The sequence below is a fragment of the Syngnathus floridae genome, chromosome 9 (genome assembly GCF_059516105.1).
Source record: "Syngnathus floridae isolate MCC-2025c chromosome 9, RoL_Sflo_1.0, whole genome shotgun sequence".
Classification (NCBI taxonomy): domain Eukaryota; kingdom Metazoa; phylum Chordata; class Actinopteri; order Syngnathiformes; family Syngnathidae; genus Syngnathus; species Syngnathus floridae.
This window is the reverse complement of record NC_142421.1, coordinates 4,053,887-4,076,808: the sequence shown is the minus strand read 5'-3', so window position 1 is coordinate 4,076,808 and position 22,922 is coordinate 4,053,887. Positions and strand designations below refer to the sequence as shown.

The following is a 22,922-nucleotide window of genomic DNA, read 5'->3' as shown; positions in this document are numbered from 1 at the left end:
CATGAGATGCTATTTGTTGAAGATTTTGAGCTTTCACCTCAGTAATTTCAGACAGACTGAAAGGTAATGAGAATCAAAGTTCAACTTTGAGTGCAAGATGGCAATTGCCTGTTGTCATTGTGAAGCTTTTTAATCACTGTCAGTCAGTGTTTGAGGTGGGGGCGATTGATTCAGTGACGCTATTGTGGTGAGACGCTGCGCTCTGCTGCCCTCCAGTGGACACAATGTGAAATGGGGGAACAGTGACCAACTGTAACGTCAGTCAAAACAAAGTAGAAATACGTCCCCACTGTAAACTCTTCTTTAACGGCAGAGTAACGTAGCCAATTTGTCTAATTCCTTTTTTGTTAAATGACATTAAATTCAACTGACAATCGTGTCGAATTGGACCAAACATTTGCCATTATTCCACAATTCTTGACCACGTATTCAACATTTCAAGTTAAACCAAAAGGGCACGATACTTACCAGATGTGAAAGGAGCAAGGCGAACGCGAATATTGAGCCCTGAAACGATTTAATAACTATAAAAAACACAAAAACAAACAAAAAAAATGTTCCCATCAACACAGCCGTCGTTTTTCCTTCAGTGATGCGCGCGCAGCTTTCGAAATCCGCGCTGCACACCTGGACATAATTCAGAGCCAACGTGACGTCATACACGCAAAGTAAACATGAGTGAAAAAAAAAAGGAATAACCGTTTAAAAAGTGCATTTATTCTCATTTTCAGGCACTTGAGTTATTGCTGCTTGTCACACAGTAAACAGTAAAACAAAAAGTGAGCATCTGATTAAGACTACAAGTAAAAATGTCAAATTTACTGCCCAGCAGAAATTTTTTTTCAATGTCAGGATAGATTTGGAGCATACGTGTGAAGTGGTTGTGAACAATTGTGTCAACCGTAACGGTACAAAAAGAATGAATAAATACAATTTGGGTGGAAGATAGCAAAGGGCTTTTGTTTTCCTGGTAAACCATCGAGGGATTCTATTATTATTATTATTACAAGCCATCGTTACAATTAAAGATGCTCACAAAAGAACAATTAAATGCGTTGAACATTTTACATAATTTTAACGTACAGTACAACAAAATAAAGCTATGAAAACATGCAATGAAGACAGCACCAAGATGTGACTAACACATAGCAGCAAAAAAAAGTTACGTTTGAACAGCTCAAGGCTTTGTCAGTATAATAAAATCAAACATGCAGTAAGCTTTAAATGCTTAGAAAATTCTACAAAAATGATTACAGTAATCCCCTGCATATTCGCGGTTCACTAATCCACGTTTTGTGTGTGTGTGTGGGGGGGGGGACTCTACTTCGAGCTATTCACACTATTCTCTTAAGAAAAGATGGCACCAAAGCTCTATCTAATAGGAAAGTTTTACATTTGGGTTCGAGGAACTATGTTGAAGTGATGCGTCTCAAGTTTTATATGTTGAGCCTGGGTCGTTAGCAGAAATTACGGAGGGAAAAATCTAGGAGGTCTTCCTCAGCAGTATCTGCTTCGGAACAGAACATTTTAGATCAAAAGTATGAGAGGTATCAGTACTTGGCATCGGTGAAGACACAAAGAGTGAACATTGGTTAGCGGATATTATTTTTTTTCTGGGAATCGTTCCTTATCCCCCGCGAATAGCGAGGGATTACTGTACTTCCGGTTTAGGGCGGACCGACGAAGCATCGAGTTCCTCTTTTAGGTTGCTCTTTGGCTTTTCTCCTCTTGTGTCATTGTGAACTTCCTGGAGTTCTCGTACAAAATCAAAGTGTCCGTGTGAGTAGTCTTTCCAACGCGCGAGTTCTGCCAGCTCCGAGCGCACTAAGGCTTCCTCTCGAGGTAATTGGAAGGAACCCACCCTTTTCTGGGCTTGCCACTGTCCAGTACTTTGCAGTACCACCAGCCGTTGGGGTTCCTCTCCAGAACCTCCAGACTGGTCCCCTCTGGGAAGCCCATGGTCTCCTCGTCACCGTGGTAGTCGGCAATGGAGACGTAGATCTCCCTGAGGTTGTTGTGGATGATGTGGGGCTTGGGTCTTACGGTGGACACAGGGAGGGCATTCCTCTGGGAGGTACCACCCAGGAACTCCGAACTCCCGGTGTTGGGTGGATTCCGGTTGGGTAGGGCGATATTGTTGGACGCCAGGTTGCGGGGCACGGTGCCGAATGAGGCGTTGCGACGCACCACGGGGCTTCCGCGAGGGTGGTTGCCGGAGTTGAGGGACTCGTTTCTCCTGAGGGAGCCGACGGGGCTCGGGTTATCCCTGATGGGGGCTGAGATGAAGACCGACTGCGGTCTGACCACCTGTTGCTGCTTGCCGCCGTTCTGCTTGCGCGACCCGAACAAGCCGGTGGGTTTGGAGAAACCGCCAGGTGGTTTGGAGGGGATCGGTGGAGTGACTTTCTTTAGGTTCTGATTGAGGTTGTTCATGGCCTGAACCCTTTGCTCGTTCTTCTCCAGGCTGTTGGACTTGCTGAGGCTCCCAGGTTTGGAAGGCGTTCCGTCGGATTCCGAGCCAGCCGCGTCATCCTGCTGCCGCACGGGCTCCAAGAAGTACGTTGGGGCCCACCCCTCGGAGTCGTCCCAGCGGATGTACCACCAGCCGCTCTCCTGCTTCTCCAGCACCAGCACCTCCACGCCGGCAGGAAAGCTCAGCTCCGACTCTTGGACTTTCTCGTAAGCGTCGGTAGTGCGATAGAGGACGCAACCTTCCGCGTCTGAGTCTCCGCGGCTGCCTTTGGAGTAGATGGAGGAGAACTCAGAGGACGTGCTCTGAGATGAAAAGGAGTCCTCGGAGGAGACGACAGAGGCGGTCTCGGAGTCTTCGCCTTTGTTTTTGCTGCCGTTCTTGAGCTGCCCCGTGGGTCGCAGCTGTCTTCTCAGCGTGCTGATGTCCATCTTGTCCCCGCTAGATGCTTTGGCCAGCTGCGGTTTAGGCCTCACCACCGGCTTAGGTTTGGAGGAGGACTTGGCATTGGGGGATGTTTTGCTGTCCTCCTGGTCTTTCTTGGGTCTGGACATATCCGGGGTGGACTCGTTGGAGGCTGATTTAGATCCGGACCCTTCTTCGTTTTTGGCTGACATTTGGTTTCCGTTCAAGTTAATCTTGAGCTTGTTGGCCGCAGATCTCCATCCTCCTAATTTGGGGTTGGCGCTCTTGCCAGTTTCAGACGAAGCGCTGGCCTTGGAGGAACTGGAGTCACGGCTGCACTGCCTCTCCGGGGTCTCCTTGAAGGGCCGGAAGCCCTCGTTCTCATAGATACACTCCTCCTCACCCTCCGCCTCTTGGCTGTCTTCGAATGACTCGCACATCCTAAAGGAGGCGCTGTGGAGCGACGAGGCCGGAGACGGTTTGGAGGACCGCTGGGATCCCTTTTCGGAAGACGTGTCCTCGTTCTTCGCATCCACCAAGGAAGCTTCACCTCTCAGGAACTCAAACTCAGACTCCAGATCCAAGTCGCCAATGGCCGGGACGTCGTATTCCGGCTCCTCATACGCAGGCCTCCCGGGAGACACGGGAGAATCCGGAGCCTCACGACCGGGGCTGCTGGGTGGCGCCGTCCCCACGGAGTCCTGCTTCTTGACAGGCGGCGCCGGTGGAGGTACTTTGGGACGACATAGCGTACTCGTTCTACGATTGAGGTTGGGCTTTTTGCGTTTGTCAATGTAGGAACACGGAGCCCAGCCCTCACGCTCTCCGATCTGGACATACCACCAACCACCGGAATTCTTCTCAATCACCTAAAACGTCACATGTGACAAACATTACGTTATCCGAAAGAACCAATAAGGAAGTCGTATATTGTGTGATTTTTACCTCTGCTTTTTGGCCTCCGTTGAAACTGATCCCATCAGATATGCAAGACTGGAATTCGGCAATAGTGTAATACTCAGCTTCAACTGTAGGGGGCTCTGGTGGGGAGGGCAAAGGAAATCCCTGGGAATAAAGGGCATTTTGTTTTAACCCAGAGCACATGACCAATAAAAAAATATATACTGAAAAGCTTCTCATATCTCTCTCATATAGCAAAAAAATATATTTTTAATTTCATTTAATTTTATGACACGCTTGTGCAATGGGAGGACAACTATTGACAAACAACCATGGATTTCATGATCAGACCGAATGATCTTGGTCAAATCACTTTATGAAAATATAACCATCTAAATACATTAATATGTAACAAAAAGCTTCCCCACCAGGGTTGCATCTCTTCGGGGAGGAGGTTTTTGCCTGAGAACTGGAGAACCTATGAATCAGAGACAGAAAGAAAAAAATACTGTAAAAATAATGAATACATAATCACAATGCACCACAAGAACAATCGACAGCAAACTCAAAATTCTGGAATTAATTTAGTATAAAATGACATGACTGACCGATTTCCACCCGGTGAGGTGCAATGCGGGCCACGGCCGGCGAGGCCGGCTCCGTTTTGCCTTTGCCGTCCTGCGGCGTGCCAACAGGGCCTGGGTCACACAGGACCGGTAAGCTGATCTCTTTGCGGGCCACTTGCGGGCTCTCCGAGACTTTGGCGCTGCCGACGTCCTTCTCGCTCGGGGACGTCTTATTGAGGAGGTTACTAATCTCCATGATGTTTCCGATGATCTCCACCGGGCCGGTCACAGTCTTTTTTTTGGGGGAGGAGAGGTCCTCCATCTTCTTGAGATAAGAAGCTGGAGCCCAGCCCTCCTTATCTTGGTACCTGCGAGTAAATAACATTAATAATTGCACGCTACAAGTTTCTGTGAACTTGTCATTTCAGGTGTGTGAAGTGAAGCTCACCTGATGAACCACCAACCTTCCAAGTTCTTCTGGATCACTTCCACGACCTCGCCTTTCTCAAACGCTATTTCATCTTTGCCTTGGCTGGTGTACGGCTGCACTGTGATGTACTTCTCTTCTATGTAAGACAGCAAACATAACAGATTTAATTATTTATAATATATTTATGATTTTACTGATTTTTGTATGGAAACAAGAATTCAAATATAATCGAAAAATATTGTTTTTGTTTTTGTACTACTTTCCTATTCAAATCGGGCTTTAGCGCCATCTTGTGGCATCATATCAGAAAAACTACCGCAAATCAATTTTTTACACAAACGTGGGATAAATTCCAAAGGAAAAAAAATTAAAGAGCAATAGCAAACCATAAATATGTGTGGGGTGGTTAATGTATACGTACGTCTACAAGGTGCATTTAAAAGTCAGCGTAAACAGAATGGCCATCCATTCTAATATTTTGACTGAGCAACACATCTTGAAAGTCGACTATTATGTCGCACACCGAAGCAATCCTGAAGATACAAACGTCATGCATTTACGTTTGTTTACATAAAGTGCACCTTCGGCAAGCCGACGTCCTATGAAGTGTCCTTGGCCTTGCGCCTCTTAACTCAGCACATAATAGCCAGCCAAAGACTTGGTGCTGATTTATGCATTCCACCAAGGCCAGCGCGTCGTGGTACAGACACCATTTCCCGTCATTATGGCAATTCCTGACCCAACCCTGCCCGACTGAGTCTCAAGAGAGCAAGACGACAAAAGTTAGACGGAGATGTCGAAGCAGTGTTTGGGATCCTGCTTAAAAAAAGTCATTTTTTCTCCCATTTGCTTGCCCTTTCCCAAGGTTGTCTCAACGTGTACAGGAAGAGGGAAAGCAATTCCCGCTACTATTTATGTTGTAGATTTTTTAAGAAATCGCTTTTATGGGTTGTTGTAGAAAATAGAATAGTCCGAATTTAGAGTTGCGTGTCTTCAGTATATTACTGTACCAATCACAGTAAGATTCGTGCTAATTTTCATTAGCCTAGATTCAAGCTAATTGTCATTAGCCTGTCTACGGCGATTTGCTTGATAGCATTAAGCTAGCAGATTTTCGCTAGTAAATATTAGCACTGTTCCCGGCATATACCGTATACACACATATACGTTTCCACTTTTGCTCCCCCTTTTCCAGTCCAGAAGCAGAAAGGAAGCAGTATAACAATTCCCTTCCTTTTCACTTTCAAGACTAAGATCCAACGAAAGAAGATATTTTTGTATTTTTGACCTTGGGGACTCTTTTTTTGTGTGCCCCCCCCACCCCCTCAAACAATATCCAGCTGAGCAAAAAGGGGAAACTCTGAATCAGATGTTTTGTTAACCACAACATGCATCGCCTCCATCACTGTTTGACTTGATTTGAGCGGAGTCAGCACAATCTTTCGAGTCCTCGGGTGGAAACAACGCTCCCCCTCTCTCGACTCCAGAGCGTGGTGCCAAGCGCAAATTTGGTATGAACCCAAACACCGACCCACGCTGCTCCTCTAATGGTGACTGACCATCTTGGCCTGCCCATGAACGTCATAAACGTCGTTTTTGATGTGTCGAGATTAGTCGCAATTTGCGCCGGGGCCGAGTCAGTAACCGGCTCTAACGCGACTCTTAAATGCGGCGTCAGGCCAATGCTGCTGTGTATTGCGCAACAGCTTTTTGGTGCGTGGCAGGAGAGCTGTTCGGGAGAATTTGGCAGGGTTGGAAAATTACAAAAGCACAAAACAAACATATTTTGTAACATCATTTCAGTTAATTGTCAGCTACTGAGTTCAACTCAGCTTTCCTGGAAATATAATTGCTAGAATAAACCTGTACTTTATATCAGGATCAACATTTCATAATAAGAATTATGATTTTTTTTTTGGTGGTTTTTTTAGGGGGGGGCGGATCAATGGGATTTCAATGCGGGACACTGGATTTGAAGCTCCCACACGAGCGGCTTATAAAGCGCTGATTTGCATGTCAGTTAGTGGTTAGTCATGGTGGATTTACGTCAACAGGATGCGGGATGAGACAAAGAGCGACGTCACGAGCGCACGCACACCAACAAAAACAGTGGCAACATCTGTCTCACTTCACCTCGGCTCTGCTGCCGGCTGATGACACCCCCCAGCGTCCATCTCCGGTCCAGCCTCTTCAGGTGGGACTTGTGGCGCTTAGTGACTGACGGACACAGACACGGACATGGAAAGCGAGTGCGAAGCGGCACATGTTAAAACACACACAACACAAGACGCTGCACATGGAAGACAGTGGGTGGACGGTTAATAGTGGAATGATGGAGGGGGTTATGAGGGACGTGTTAAACGAAGCCATCTCCTCTGCAGCTTTTAATTAGGATGTTGTTAGCATGGTTTCCCCATCTTGTCATCGTGGAGCATCTGGGCCACACATTGTTGCCCTCGGGAAATGCGTCACATGACAGCTGACGTAAGCCTCAATGTGCAGGTGTACCTAATGTAATGGCCGGCCTCTTTACATTTACCGTACAATTGCCCAATGTTCCGATCTAATGTCACATTTTTGCATAGTAAGGCAATTGTGTGGCAAAAAACATCTTTTGGCAGCACTGTTAGAAAAACTCCATGTTTGTTTTGAAGCCTAATAATCATTTCCATACTCCGTTTGTTGTTTTCTCCAACAAAACGCTGCGTAAGACTTTTTTGTAAATACGCTGGAATTGCTTCACTTTTATTTCAAAAGAGTCCAAAAAGGAGAATTTTTCCACTTATTATGTGGTTTGACGGCCACGCGAGTCAGGGATTTGAGCGAGGCCATCCAAAGGTGCTTTCAGGCTGGACTGGCTACACATGAAGCATGGATCATTGTTGAACCTTGCTCGCAATCATCCAACTCATGGGGATGATTAAAGTAGTGATTCGGCGCGAACTGAAAACGCCACCTATCATGTAAAGCCTGAGTAACATCCTGGTGTGTACAAGGCTCTACTGTACAACTCATCACCGGGTTGTGGTCAGCTCCCTCCCGGACCCCCTCCTCGCCACTGACCCAGACTTGAATCCGTGCTCTGTTCAAGCGTGCCCACGATGGCAAGAGGACAGGGAAAGCGGTTCACGGCGGGCCGACATCAGCCGTTAGGCGACGTCTTGTCACCGATCAAAGGCGGGAGAGGGGGGGGTGGCTATAAAGCGCCGTGTGTTTACGTGTTCAGGTGGGTGCGCGGTGGCGATGACTTACCTTCGCCGCTTTTTGAGGCGCCCAGCTCTAAATCGTCTCGTGTGCCACTGTGGGAGTTGAGATAGGTGGCGGGGACCCAACCTTGCTCCTCTGAAGTGCTGACAAACCACCAGCCTGCGGGAAGAAAACACAGCAGTTGACCGACGTGGACTGACATTTACAAATTTCCCGCAAAATAAATCACGATTGCTGAGTTTCCAAAATGATTCCCATGGACTGAAAATTTCGGATGATGAAAACATTTCCCTGCGTGAGTCCTCACCGATGGCACCGAAAGCCTCCTATAAGTAGGCGCTTTGACGCCCTGTTCTGTTTTTTGTTGTGGTAACAGAGACACAACGCACCTGACAGCTGCTTGGAGAACCATAAAGAGGATAGGAGCGTTCCATCACAGCTGGCCCAAACTTCCAGTGCACGTGTTACTGACAAAATGTTGTGTTTAGCGGGCCTTTATTTCTACCATGGGAAGAAGAATTGGAAAAACCCCGCTGTAATGGGTTGTTACCATGGGACTGTTTTGGGATCTCAGCAGCTTATTAGTGCCATCTCTGTGATTCATGCGGATGTGGTCAATGTTTTGAGCATGCTACGTTAGCAAGACGGTAGTATGGAAAGCTGTTTGAGCATTTATTCCATATTGTTGCTATCCATCTTACGATCTACGTAATACTAAGTGCAAACTTGGAGTAAGTAAAGACATTTGTGACTATAATAAAATGATTTTTTTTTTCCACCACTGCATTAGGACAACTTTGGCCTACCAGAACATATTACAAAACATATTAGCTGCCACTCTGTCTTATGGAGTTCCACAGGGTTCTTTTTCGGGGCCCCTGCTGTTTTAAACCCAGTTGATGAAAACGACAAAGACCATACCTGGACCTTAAGGTGGATACGAAGGATATCAAATTAGCACAAACGGCTTTCGTATATTAAAACTGTTTCGCATGGAGTTTGGGTGGTTCCGTAACTTAAAGAAGGGTTCTGCGGTTGGGCGACTGCCTTGGATCACCACCCGCTGGCTCGGACTCAAGGATATAACAAGGCATGTAATGTGCTGAGACTTGCCATAAAAGCCGTGGCTCAAACAAAAAGCGGCATCCATAAATCAGTCAAGAGTCCGAACAACCTAACCTCAGAAAAACAACATGTTGTCTGTGCAGGTCTAAGATTAACAACTCCCCAAGGCCAGTCGCACGCAGAGCAATGCTGCCGAACTCGACGGAGTTGCAAAGTTGCATTGACCGTCGCACACCTAAAAAAAATTCAGCTTAAATATTTGCAGTCCATTTCCAGTACTAAAATGCTTGTCGAATGGAACATTCCATAAGGCTGGTTGACTTCCCAATTTCAAAATTAATTTTCCTAATCACATATAATGCCAGGTGAACAAATTGGTTGCAGGCTCAATTTGTCACCATCATAAAACCCTTCCATTAACAGTAGAGGTAATTTTTTTGGAGGACATCCCAAACTGTCATTTCAAGGGCGCGAGTCATTCTTAAAGGAGTTCAACGTACACGCAAATAAATGGCAACAAGCTGTTGAACGGTGCAGTAGCGGCGAAGCAGATCCATATGGCGCAAAATTACACCGCAGATGTGGGATGACGCACGAAATCTCGGGCGATATGCGTGAGCTGTTCTGTGTCAGATCACAAGTCAATCACCGATGCATATGTTTACCACAACCGGCTTCTCCCCTGTGTTGCAAACAACAACTTCAGACCACAAGTCTTGGAAAGAACAAATATTCCAAATGCAGCCAATTGCTGACTGGAGGCAAACAGTCAGCATGTTGAATCGATCAAAAAAAAAAATTTGATATCGTTGCTTTATCTGGGTCGTTGAATGCTTTTTCTGCAATGGCTTTAAGTGAAGTTGGTTATGAAAGCGAGATTTCGAAAGAAAACTAGAGCAGGGTGCTGCGAACGCAACTCTATTTGTGTTTCATTCTTTTCTTGACATCTGGAAAAATCCACACATGCTTCTTTTTCACTGTAATCCACACCAGATTGCCGCAACAGGAAACCAAATATACACAAATTGTTTCTTCTCCGTAAAGAACTGGATGATATGTAAAAGGAGACTGTGTTTCCAAACAATTCATCAAGGGCGTTAAAGACGCAATTTGATGTTATTAGACCCCAAAAAACTTCGGACATGGAACGAAAACAAAAGCTCTACACTTCTCACTGATTCAGCAGCAAACCAAAGCTTTTTTTGTTTGTTTTGTTTTTCTGGACGTGGAAATGATGAGGAATGCATCGGCGCAGCAGATATTTGACACCACTGTCAAATAGAGCGGCGGAGAACCTCGTTCATTTCCAGCTTCTGTATTTATTAACAGTAGATCCAGTATCAACACACGAGTAGGGGGAGGCTATCAGCTTCACACACACACACACTTCCAGTTTTCATAAAAGACCGGGTTTCAATTACCTGGGCGCCTCTGGCGTAGCGAAAAGGGGGAGTTGTGGGAAAACGACACAACACGACTTTTAAGAATTTATGTTGACCTAAGGAGCTGCGTTCTCTCACTGAAGAACTGTGAAAGGATCTTCTCATGGGCCGAAAACGAAGCGCCACTTGTAGGGGGTGGGGGGGGTCGATATTGAGACACAGCGAGCCTTCAACGTGTAAATGGCCACCCCTTGGAAATGTTGGTTTAACCTTCCTGGCGGACACGCTGTCTCGCTTCCGAATCGGTGATAATTAAGACGACTCGGGAGCCTCTCGAAAAAAGCGATAATACATAAAATGAGGGTTAATGTCTTCAATTGGTCCCTGAAGACTTCTGATGGAAATCTCGAAGAATGCGCAGGAAACGCACGACGACGCGAGGCTGATGTGTCTTCCATATGTTGCTGCGAGTTCGGCTTTGAAAAAAAAATCGAATAAAAGACACGAAGCTGTCGATTGTTAAGCAAGTTGGGGAAAACATGCTGAGTGTGCAGAAAGGCAGATTGAAAGCATGCACATGAAAGTCTTGATTATCAACTGAGACAATGTGCAGAGCATGTGCGAGAACGTCTACTGTCTTTATGACAGGTTGGAATTCGTGCCAGATAAATGAAGAGTTGGTGTGACATAAAACGAATCATCAAACTGTGTCTCAATTGAACGATTTCGACAACTCCTCTGAGGACGATGGACAATCATGCAAATATCGATAGCTATCCGTCACAGCCATGTTGGGGAATCTTGGAATTAATCAATCCCTGAGCTCGAGTGGCAAATTGTCCAGCTGCATGATCTTCTTTGTGTCAGCGGTGAGAAGGATTGAACGAGTCATTGCGGATAGTTGTGGGAACAATTGAAACAAGGCCCTGGATGAGTTTGATGGGGAAAAACCGAAGAACCCTGACAGACCCTAAACCCCTTTAGACAAATTTGACAAGCTTGCAAGCCAGGTCTTCTTTATCCAGTGACCCCTTAGGAATGCTCTTCTGGAAGAATGGACAGAAATTCCCATGCACAGACAAACATACTGGAGAAAGTCTCCCAAGATAAGTGGACGATTATATTTCCAGTTCCTCTAATGGACAGGTAAACCTCTGACTCTGAAGCTAAACACACACTAATTCAAGGGGCCGCTTGAATGATGCCTCAAGGGGCGGGGCTTGAACTTGTGTGGATTACACAATGTGGCCGTCAAAGTGATGCCGCCGCCACCATTGTCGCGATACCAAATAAGGAATCAACATCGTCTCTCCGTGGAGAATCTAGGCCACGCTTCATCTGAGAGCCGTTCAAGTGACCCGACGCTTCTTCACCCATCTGTACATACAAATGGTACGGGATTGCAAAGGATAACTCGGAAGGCTTCCCAAACATGCGCACTAAACCTCATCTTGCCCTCAGCCAGCAGACAGACGCCGGAGACAACAGCACGGATATATTTTTACCATGTGAGACTAGAAGAGACATCCAGCACATCCATCATGTCCTTCCAAGGGCCGGTGCGGCTTAATCTTCCAGAATTTCCTGCAGGTTCAGTCGGCACTTAGCCAGACAGCTGAACATCAAAAGCAGGTGAAGAAACTGTTTTACCTTCCAGGTTTTCTGCAGTTCTGACCTGCCAAATACTTTAGTGGGATACGGGAGAACATTAAGACAAGAACTTGTGTCCTTAGTGACCTTTGGGGTCCCTCATATGTCTTTAGTTACTCCACCCTGATTTATTAAAGAGGGTGGGGCAGGCACTGTGCTTACAGTCATGCCAGGGAGGGGGAGGGGGGAGGGGTCTTGGGGCATTCCTGGAGTTACATTTGTCATTCATAAAGGCTGATCTACACTTGGAATGGAGACAAGTTAAACACTGACTGGTCCTTAGAGAGAGATTTGCTAAACCGGACCGGGCACAAAGTGCCTCGGGGCGCCTTTGAGGCATTGGCGAACTGTTCGGAGGGAGAAAGTACAACAGTTCCAGGACACTCAATGGAGAACTTTTGAAGTTATCAACACGGTTGGTAGCTTTGTTGAACATCTCTCACGTAGTGTAAACGGAGGAGAAGCATCCTGGAGGATCCATTAAGCCATAGTAATGAAGCAACCTCTCTGAACCACTCACTTTGGCAGGAAATGACTTTTTCCATTTCTCGACAAGTTTCTTCTGTGCTGCTCTCAACAAGCAACCCCCACCTCCTGCAAACTCCCACCAAGAAGACAAATAAAATAGAGTGAGCGTAATCATGCAAAGGGAGTGAGGACAGAATTATTCTACGACACATTTTTAGCGAGGATTTAAAGCTTACGTTTGGAAGTCAAGCTAGGAGTTTCCTAGCATGGTCGTATTTTTTTTTTTTTGCAAACAGGCAGTTTTTAAAAAGCTGATTTACAGGAGTTACAATTTTGTATGACACTTTATCGAATCGAGATTGTGCATAGCCCCAGTGGCCTAATGGATAAGGCACTGGCCTCCTAAGCCAGGGATTGTGGGTTCGAGTCCCATCTGGGGTGGAAAATTCTTTTTTGACTGCGGCAACCTACTCCCACAAAAAATACACACCACTAGAAAATACGGACCAAAACACAATTCATCTTCAGTTCAACAAGTTCTACGGCGCAAACTGAAGCATCAAGCCGTTTCAGCGGAAAATACCGCTTTGGCTGGAGAAGTGGGGAAAATTGGGCTCCCTTACAGCGCTGACCTAGATTCCCTCCCTCTCTCCGATGACATGTATTATTTAATCCAAGGTGAGTGACATGTGAACACCCAGTCAGCAAAAGAATAATAAACAGCTGCTCACAAACAACACCGAAATTGTCCTGACTGCATCCAAAAAGCCAGAGTAGCAGATTCTTGACCTGCATCTGCAATTAAGAGCTCAATATGTCAGAACACGTTAACATTTTTTTGTCTTTCTCGCTTGACTTATCCTGCTTTTGGGAATCGATGCTAAATGAAATGAGCCCTAAATTCCTCTCAGCCACGTGCTCGTGTTAGTTTTGGCGGCGCCGTACGGAGTGACGTCAGCTAGCGGCGTTAGCCTCCATCCGTTGCGGGAGCTGATGAGATGTCACTCGCTGGAAACAAAATGAAACTTGGGAATTATATTCGATCAATGAAATATAGAAATGCCAGGTTAGCATGTTTTGTTAGCATATCAGGTTGGCAAGCTCGCAATGGTTTTCTCCGTTTTTTCATTTTCCGACCACTTTCCGATAAATGTAATTACAGACTGAATTGCCGATAGGTGTGAACGGTTCTCGATGTGCCCCTGCAATGGACTGGGGGACCATTCCAGGAAGTACCCCGCCCCTCACCCAATGTCAGCTGTAATAGCCTCCATCTGCATCCTGAACCCAAACAGTGCCACAAATAAATCTCAAAGGTTGCGAAATCATAACGAGGGTAAGTAGTCCATCCCATTCTCCATTGGACCACAGAATTTGACTTCCTCCAAAGCCACGGATGAAAGAACTCGTAGGTGTCGGCGTCTCACCGCGGCTCCCCATTGGGCTTAGATCCTACCGGAGCAGCGAGTGAAAACAAATACGCGAACCTGAGGCTCCCCACACGTGACACTTCAAAGCGATCCCATGCCACGTTCTCCTCGCTTGAGGCCGGTGTGGAGCGGCGTTTCACTCACTCACTCTCATCGTGAAACACAAGTCCCTTCCTGGTCACTGTTTTCCTCCCTCCATCTCTCTGGCTCTGAAGAACACATGAGTCCCATTAGGCTTTTACTGTCTCAGCACACCATTAAAGCTCAGCGTCAAACCCTTGTGGGCCTAAACCTCCTTGGCTCATCTTGCCATTCACGCTTTAAAGTGTAACTGAGATTTTTTTTTTTACCCAAAACATATGGGTCGATACTCCTGGTGTTCATTACAAATAACCACCACTTGATGTTTTTTATTCTCCTGGTCTTTAAAGTCTTATTGTCTTGACTGACTTTAATTTGCTGCGAACCATTTTGTGCAATTTTCACATCCTCTCAAGATGTCATTTTCTCGACAACATTTGCGACGGGTTTCGGAAAAACCTCTCGGTCCCGTCGGTTAACGTTTTCCGACGGTTAAACAGCTGACTAAGGACTTTTTGCAGCTGGCATTTGTAAATCAGGCATTTCTTGCTGGCTTTCCATTAAAGTGCGGCGGAATAATTAATACAAGTCTGGGAGCGATTCCTCTTGCCAGAGGCGGAATGCTGGCCTCTCGCCTGAACCAACAGTGGGACAAAAACAGGGCTGACTGCAGGCCAGAAAGAGCCTCCAGATGGAAGTAAAACAGGGTGGATTCGGGACAAAGGGGACAAGGTTGTTGGGATCGTGGAAGAGTGCAATGTCGGAGGTGTTTGATGATGTCTGAGCAAAGCTATGGTTTGTTTGGCTCACTCACCGCTCTCGCTCTTCTCGATGACGTCGACCACCTCACCCGCTTGGAGGCTGATTTCCGCCGGCTCCTGCTTCTCGTAACTGGCCACCACCACATATTGTTCCAGGACCATGGGCTCCGAGGCGTCCAGACCTGGAGTTGACGGGAAGAAACAGGCTGTCAGCCAGCTGCCAGCCATAGGTCCCCTGGAACGACCGCCGGGCGCCCGTTGCGCCATAGGCCGCTTTGTCACTTGAGCTCAGCCAATCACAATATTCGCAGGGCTCAGTGCATCTTTCTGAGAGTCTAGCCATAGAGGTGCATCCCCCTCCAGCCCAACATGAGGGGCAGCGGAGATGCTGGAATTCTACAAAGCGATCATCATCCCAAAAAAAAAAAAGGGGATGCTCAGGCAGAAAAAATTCGAGAATCCATTGTCGCAGAAACCACCTCGTCCGCAGCGCCCGACGATGCCGAAACCGGGTCAGGAGAACCCGGCGGAAACATAGTTGGAACGGGAGCCTCGATCAGATGCCGTGAGAGTCGTCGAAGTGTTGAGGACAGGACAGTTGAGAGAAGGAGAAAGAAATGGCTTCCCTTGGAAAATAAACCATCTGCTAAAAAACCTCCTTCTCTTCAGTCGGGGCTGGAACTCGGAGGAAGAGTAGGGGGGTTGCGTACGCCAATCATAAGACTCGGCACCAGAAGCCTTAAATAGAACCAGATGAAGGGGCTGGAACAGCACTCAGAGGGATGGCCCGCTGTCTCCGTGAAACTCTAGACCTCGGCCTACGGCGTGCGGGGCAGCCAATGGAAATGTTCCTTTCTCTACCTCGCTGGGTTAACCGTGTCGACGCTGGGTGCTTGTTTTCATAACTCGCTCACATTCATCTGTTAGCCGGCGCCAGGTTCACTCATCCCCACTCGTAAGGCAACAGCAGATGGATTTTATTTGCGAGGATGCACGGAAATGTGAGACCGCTGACGATTGCGGGCTGCTGGATTCGGAAACTAAGGCTTAATCATGAAAAGTCTCACAAATAGGTGTAGTTGACTGAAATAAAGCAGGGCTAACAAGAGTCAACTACCGTAATCAGTTAGCCTATCAACAAATGTTTCTGCTGGCCGCACTGGAATGTGCTAGCAAGAGTGGGCTGTAAATATTTGAACACTTTGGTTGTCATAAAAACATGCCTGGAAGTAAAAGTTGTCTGTCTACATGTGTTTCTCCACCGTTTGTGCTCAAATATCATAATACTATAAACTAGCATAATTGCTTGCATGTCTATGGGCCTTTGCGTGTTTTGTTAGCATTAAGCTAATCTTCAGGCAAACTATGTGGTTGTTTTAATTACACAATATAATTTTCTCAGCGGTATTTTCAGTTTGAAAATAACAATAATGAAATAAAATAAGTGTTTTCTTAAAATTCACAAGACCAGCAAAACTCCTCAAAAGATTTATGATTGCCTATTAACGCCACAAGATGGCGACAAAACACAAATGACGCTCTTCAACTCATTTCAACATAGTTTCTTAGCACTAAATAGACGCCAAAACAATACTTTTAGTCTTTTTACTTTCAAACGCTTAAGCATGAATATGCCGGGCTCCACGAAGCATTTATTTTCGTAGAAAGAGGAAGTGAGGATGAAAAAATATGAACACGTCAATCCAAATGAGGATTTAACTTCCATTTCTCCAAAGAAATCCTCTGGCAACAACATAGCTGAAACACACTAGAGAGTAATACTTTACACTGGATGTTTTTTTTTTTTAAGTCTTCCAGATAAAAAAAAAAAAAAAAGACATCTAACCTAATCATTCGTGAAGGTCAACTCAGCAGCTCCATCCATCTTTCAAATCCTAGCGGAGAGCCTGACATGGGATTACTGCGGTATCACAAACGTCATGTCGCATCGTGTCGGCCATTTGCCGAAAACCGCACCGCTGGAGAGAGAAAGACGACTTCTATTTGAGGTATTGTCTCCGGGTTTTCCAAGTATAATACGACGGTCGGTTATGATTCAGTCGACGCAGGCAAAAAAAGCATCCATTTTCCTAGATGTTCATAAGCGTTTTTGCATTCGCCGATGACTTATTGCAGCGGCTAAATGAGGACGCGAGTGCCACGCTGCTTTTCACGGCTCGTAAAACTCTGAATGTTTTCATGCGTGTGTTGGCTTTCCGGTGTAATCACTCATTTAAATTGCAGAAGGGTTCACAAATGTGGCCGTGCGTATGTTTTATGTACAATAAAGTTGCAGCTTGGGGATATTTTTAGAATCCATTATTTTACCCATCGATTAATGATTACATTCTTCTTGACTCGGCAAGTAATCAGGTAAAAATGTGTTTTGTATTTTTTATCAACCCACAAAATGTGAGGTGATGTTATTAGTGTCCTATTAGTGTCCACTAGGGGTCACTATTCTCACATTCTACACTGTGACTTTGAGTGTTTATGGCTTTAAAATGGGGCCATTAAGAGACTTTGAATGAGTATGCCGAAACATCAGCACATGGGAAAAAAAAAAGTTAATATCTCAAAGTCGAGGAAATGAAATTGAGGCAGAACAATTTTGCTCCTAAATGGTTTTGTTTCAAATGCGTCAACCTTGTTGCCGCGTGTTAAATATTCATGCACCGCGAGTATTCACTTAATGGGCCTGGAAAAGAAAAGTATTTACTTCTTGGCTCGCATCAGATGGCTCTATTAACTTCTCACTGCGTTTGTGCCTCACTCAGATTCATCCGCTCGCTTCCTGCTCTCCAGACGACCAAACACCATCCAACACCCCCACTCCAAAAAAAAAAAAAAACACCCGTGTGTGCTCATCAGCGCCGCATGTCAAAATAAAATGAGCGCTAAAAACGTCGCTAATTACTCACGGTGCCTCATCAACGGAGTAACATTTCTTGCGATGAGGCAAATTTGGCAGCGTCTTTGTTTGGCTCATCAGCAGCAGATGTGCAGTGAGATTAGCAAAGGTCGCGGGACTGCTGTTCAATGTAGTGCAGATGTAGTCATGTCACTACATCACTATGTGGATCTCGGCGGGGGAAAGGTCAGACCCGGTCCTGACATTTCCAAGAACAATTCTTTGGTTAACACAACCTTTACGAGCTTGTTAGGCGAGGTTATAAAAAGAAATTTGTTGGGTTCAATTAATCGGTAATTCGGGAGAGCAGCTTTTGATTTAGGGGGAAAAAAATGTCACATTTATTGTTTCTCAATAAAACTAGTACTAGTAGGAGTCTCTATGGAGCCACTTATAGTACTTAGTGGTAAAGGGGGTGGGGACAATACATTAACACCAGTTTGTCAATAGCCTCTATTGTAAAAGCCCAAAAACATTTCCTGCCTTTTTTGAGTGTTATTTGTTCTGTTAAAAGGTCTCCTAACATTGAATTTTTATATAATAAATATTTTTTATAATATAAAAATGTATATATAAATTTTATGTAATATATAATAATTTTTTTTAAATGCAGTTATCAGGGGTGGGGTGAATATAAATAAATCTAAAAAATATATATATAAATTTATATTAAATATAAATATTTTATTTCGCCGGTCGCTTGCATTACACTATGATGACTGTCCATATTTTTTTTTTTTAATGCAACAGAGTACAGTAAATTCAAATGGGGGGCATCATTTATGACTCAGGTTGCACGCGCTAAAAGTTGAACCTGCTTTGACCCCTACAATGAGTCGTTCTTGTTCTGTGAATCTCATCATTGTGTATGAGAAAGCAAAAAGGGTGGGGAGGGGGGGGGGCGATCTGTTTAAATGCACACTACTCAAAGGCTTTTCATTGAGAACCACGCCGGTCAAACAGTGCACGGTTGTCCTGCCAGATTTGCCCCTTAACGATTTCCTGAGCCAATTTGAAGTTTTATCCATCTGCAAAGACAAAACACCTCTTGACCCACCCAACATTTCACCCGTGCATCGGGTAACCCTCCTGCCCTTGCTCCAATCGTAGCGCACACACCCATGTAAACACTGACACAGGCGCAACCACACACACGCACAAACACACACACCCCAGAGGCCCCCGGAGGCCTGCATTTCAAATAAAGACAGCAAGGCTACACACACAAACGCGCTCGCTTGGGTTCAGGCGCAACACTGAAATGGTTTCCACTTGCCACGTAAACGTCCTCTCCATCTGCTTTTCGCATGCACTACACCCCCGAGCGCTCCGCTGCGCCGTTTTTTCTTCTCATTTCGTGCTGTCGACCGACTTCTCGGTTTCATAATACACACAAAATGTGTCAAATATTCCAAAAATATCAAAAGCCGCTGATCCTGGATAGAGTTCACAAAAGTGACAGGATAACAGTGGATGCTTGTAAAAGTCAGTTTCGTTATTTTGTATCAAGTTAAAGTGGACTATAAATGGATTATAAATCAAATGACTTTTAATTACGCAAAAAAATCTAAATTTGATTTTTTTTTTTTTACTGGCCGCAAATCAAAATCAAACACGGCCGAAACGCTTCATTGTCATTCTTTGTTGCTACTTGCTAGCTGTGGTAATTGTCAAACTCTTGTTTGGGAAATAACAGAATTACACCAGACAAGTTCCAAGGTGCCATTTTAAAGCTCATCTCCGATCGATTTTGTGTTAACCTCAAATGTCTCGCATTTGCCAGGTAAATACACACATCCTCGTCCGCAACCGCTCGCATTCTCAGCAAAGACTGTCGGGATACTGGCACCGTGTAATTATAGAAACCGTAAAAGATGCAAGCTCCAGCACAAAGTTTCACCGCAGTCTGGTAGCGGAGCGAGGTCAAGCGTTTCATCTGCGCTAAGCGCTAATGTCCAGCGGAGATTTACAGATCAGTAAACGCATAAACACACGGGGAGCTTAGAAGTGCAAAGCTCATTAAACGCTAATTAGAATAAAATGATGAACTTTCCAGGGCCGCCTCGATGCTTAGAGGGAATGTAGGTTACTTGACACATACACACACACAGTGCAGAAATGTTTCCATTTTGTAACAGCGCTGGAATTCCTTGTTGCATACTGCCATGGAACATATTATAAATTTAGGTTAGAAGAGTTTTTTTGGGGGGGTGACAAATTTGTGGAGCAAATGTGCATGATTGCAAAAAGAAATTTGTGAAAAGAGTGAGGGGAGTGCTAGACTGCACACAAACACACGCACACATTCAAGTGACAACGAACAGACACACACTCGTGCAGCTGCTAGCCAAATCCTTTAGCATACTTTTATTGCCGCCTCCTACGCTTGTATCCCTATGGTCAGCTGAGTCACTTACACGTTCTTCTTTCCTTGCACTCTCCGCTCACACACCCACACACGCACACACAGACACACACACACACACTCTCTCCAAGTGCCAGCCTTGGCAGAGAATATATAGAGGCACAAACAGGTGGTCCATCCAGCGCCCACCCATCGTTTTCTTATCATGGGTCAGTCGGTTCAAATAATTTTTCCAATAGAGAAAAATCAATATTCGTGCTCTGATTGAAATGTCACAAAATAGTGCAAGAGCTCTGTCTAATAGGAAAGTAGTAATCAAACATCTGTTTTGTAGTTTTGTTTTATCGTTGCTGTTTGTAACTTTATTTACATGTGTTTAGTGTTGTCATTTTTTTTTTTACTAGATTACAAAAGTGTCATTGTGTGGAAAAATACAACTGGACGTTTTGGTGTTAATTGGTGTCAAGGAAGTATGTTGAAGTGGTACAGTATGATCTCATGGGGGTGGAGTCAAGTTCGGTATTTGCAAAAATGCTCGGTCGGTGGTCACCCGCAAATACAATAACATTTAAAAGTAAAATAAAGTTTGAAATCGGAGAAGATTGAATACAATGGCTGAATTTCTAAAAACAGATCCTTACCCGATTTGCGTCTGCCAGAGCCCCCGCAGTCTCTGGAAAAAAAACAACACAAGAGAGGCATGGTCATTTTCAGGCTTGAGGCTCTCAAAGCGAGATTGATGCAGCTTGATTAATCCAGTATGAGAATATGTCTCGATCTATTTGTGGGATGGTCCCAATGCGGTTGGCACAAGCACAGCGGACCAAACCCTCATTGAGAATGCGTGTAGAACTTGTCGCGATATTAAAGGGGGTGGAGAGACCACAAAGTGTGTGAAGGCTCTCAACAGTCAACAAGATGTCATTAAAATCATACTATAAAAGGCTAAGCAATTTGGGAGATTAAAAGTTGACTGCATGATATATTTCAGGATGCTGTAAAAAGAATTACTACGTTTGAAATGAGGTCACTTTTGTCACCGTTTAATGTTCCTATCGTAAGTGTTTCAAAGTCCCTATTGTATTAAACTTCATTTCTTTTAGTAAAACATGATGTTAATAATAAAAGAAATGAGTTTATCCATTAAAGATGTTACATGTTGAATCAAAAACACTACCTTTGAAGGGAAGCCATAAGTATAGGCGCTAGCTAGCTAGGCTAGCACTAGCAGCTAATATCAGCCATCGCTGTTGAAGTGTTTTTGTGACAGTTTTTTTCCCTTAGGTTTTCTCAAATTGTACAATATTTGGGTAGTCCAATATTTGAGCCAAAATTTATTTGATTAAAGTATATATATTTTGAACAAGCGCGTGTAAATATGGATCGCAGCGTGCCGCGCAATGGGTTAGCACGCTGGAATGCAAAGACACAGCGGACTGATGCTAATGTGAGCTGACACCTGGCGCTCTGCAGCGGCACCGGCGCTGTGGCCAGTTATGGATATGAGGGCATGTTTGAGAGCTTCTCCAACATTAGCATGCTTGGAACAACATTCAACGGTTTCATTTATGCTGGAAAATATTTGCTTGACCCTTACATTTGATTCATTTTCCATCCACACCTCGTATTTTCTGGGTCATTTCTGAACTAGGCAAAGAAGACCCTCAAAATAATCATCTTTAAATTACGAATTACAGATGTTTTCAAAATACCAAAAGTGTATTTGGCAAATAAATAATGAACACATTTTTATTTTGATTCAAGCTGAGGAACACTTATTGCTTGAGTGACATCCAAACATGAACTGGATTCATGTGTTAGTTAAGATCAAGTCACACTTGGCCGACTCCCACTCTGGTTCTGGACACACAAACTAATCCCCGAGGAGACATTCCAAATGACGAACATTAGATAACGGCCCAGTCTGGCTTCATTAAAAAGACATTTTTGAATATTAAAACACGGGGCCATAGCAAAATATTGAATTGGCTTCTGACACAACAATGTTTCCACTGGCTCGTCGGGAAGATGTGAAGTGGAAATGACGCGTGAGAGGCGTGAACATAAAATGACGGACGTGAAGGAGATGACCTGTGAATTGAGCATGTGACCTCAAGCACGGAGCTGGGAGGACATCCTTCCCGAGAGGAGCACAAAGAATGCAAACGCTGGCTCGCCGCACGCTGTTGCAATCAACACTTGGATCCCTAAAGCGTGCCAAATCATTAGCCGCGTGGAGATTACACTATAAAAAAAGTTTTATCTCAAAGCGCTGCTGATTAATATCAGGTTGAGGTTGTTTGGAGTTTCAGTCAATCAACTGTTGTAAACCGACATGTCCGTCAAGCTAGCGTCGTTATGGAGGGAGGATTGTAATAGGATTATATTGCGCGAGGTTTATCTCATTTTTTTTATTGGTGTGTGAGGGAGGGAAAAAAAATACAGTGGACCATGAACACAGTGTGCTTGGGTTGATTTAAGTGTACGCAGAAAGCTCAATAAAGGAAGCGCTAATATTGAAACGACGTTTCCACAGTGGGCGGTGGTCTCATATTTGCATGCTGAGTATTCCGAGTCCACGCTGGGCTCTCATATGTTCATATCGGCGGGTCCAGATTTTAAGTATAGCCAGACAGCACCTCACACATAGACGCTGAAAGTTATTGAAAACTCCAACTGTGATGAGCGGATTATTAGCACTGCTGAGTAGGCGAACGCTGTTTGAAATGGAGATACAGCATGCACGTGTTTAGTGGAATTATGCATACTTCCATCCGAGCTGGAGTGAGTCCCGGAGTGTCTGGATGGATGTGCGCATGCTTCCTGAAATT

At 44.9% G+C, this 22,922-nt stretch overlaps 2 protein-coding genes and 1 non-coding gene across 5 annotated transcripts in view; 1 reads left to right on the top strand and 2 right to left on the bottom strand.

The window, feature by feature from the left end:
* The window catches only part of sorcs3b (sortilin related VPS10 domain containing receptor 3b), an 81,269-nt gene extending 80,661 nt beyond the window's left edge, over nucleotides 1–608 (bottom strand). The window contains exon 1 of the mRNA XM_088385534.1: nucleotides 469–608. The gene's annotated coding sequence lies outside the window, so the exon portion shown is untranslated. The remainder of the gene's footprint in view (nucleotides 1–468) is intronic.
* Nucleotides 609–695: 87 nt separating this feature from the next.
* LOC148393006 (SH3 and PX domain-containing protein 2A-like) overlaps nucleotides 696–22,922 on the bottom strand; it is a 35,884-nt gene continuing 13,657 nt past the window's right edge. For 2 of the 3 annotated variants that reach the window (XM_088385543.1, XM_088385540.1), the window contains exons 6-14: nucleotides 20,733–20,764; nucleotides 14,869–14,997; nucleotides 8,024–8,137; nucleotides 6,905–6,988; nucleotides 4,790–4,907; nucleotides 4,384–4,709; nucleotides 4,204–4,253; nucleotides 3,821–3,940; nucleotides 696–3,744 (exon numbers count right to left, since the gene is read on the bottom strand). In XM_088385543.1, coding sequence (XP_088241669.1) covers nucleotides 1,825–3,744; nucleotides 3,821–3,940; nucleotides 4,204–4,253; nucleotides 4,384–4,709; nucleotides 4,790–4,907; nucleotides 6,905–6,988; nucleotides 8,024–8,137; nucleotides 14,869–14,997; nucleotides 20,733–20,764 — 2,893 coding nt within the window. In that variant the 3' untranslated portion in view covers nucleotides 696–1,824. The remainder of the gene's footprint in view (nucleotides 3,745–3,820; nucleotides 3,941–4,203; nucleotides 4,254–4,383; nucleotides 4,710–4,789; nucleotides 4,908–6,904; nucleotides 6,989–8,023; nucleotides 8,138–14,868; nucleotides 14,998–20,732; nucleotides 20,765–22,922) is intronic. The other variant, XM_088385542.1, reaches the window with a different exon arrangement.
* Nucleotides 12,912–12,984, top strand: trnar-ccu (transfer RNA arginine (anticodon CCU)). The gene has a single exon. It is a non-coding gene; the product is annotated as a tRNA-Arg (tRNA).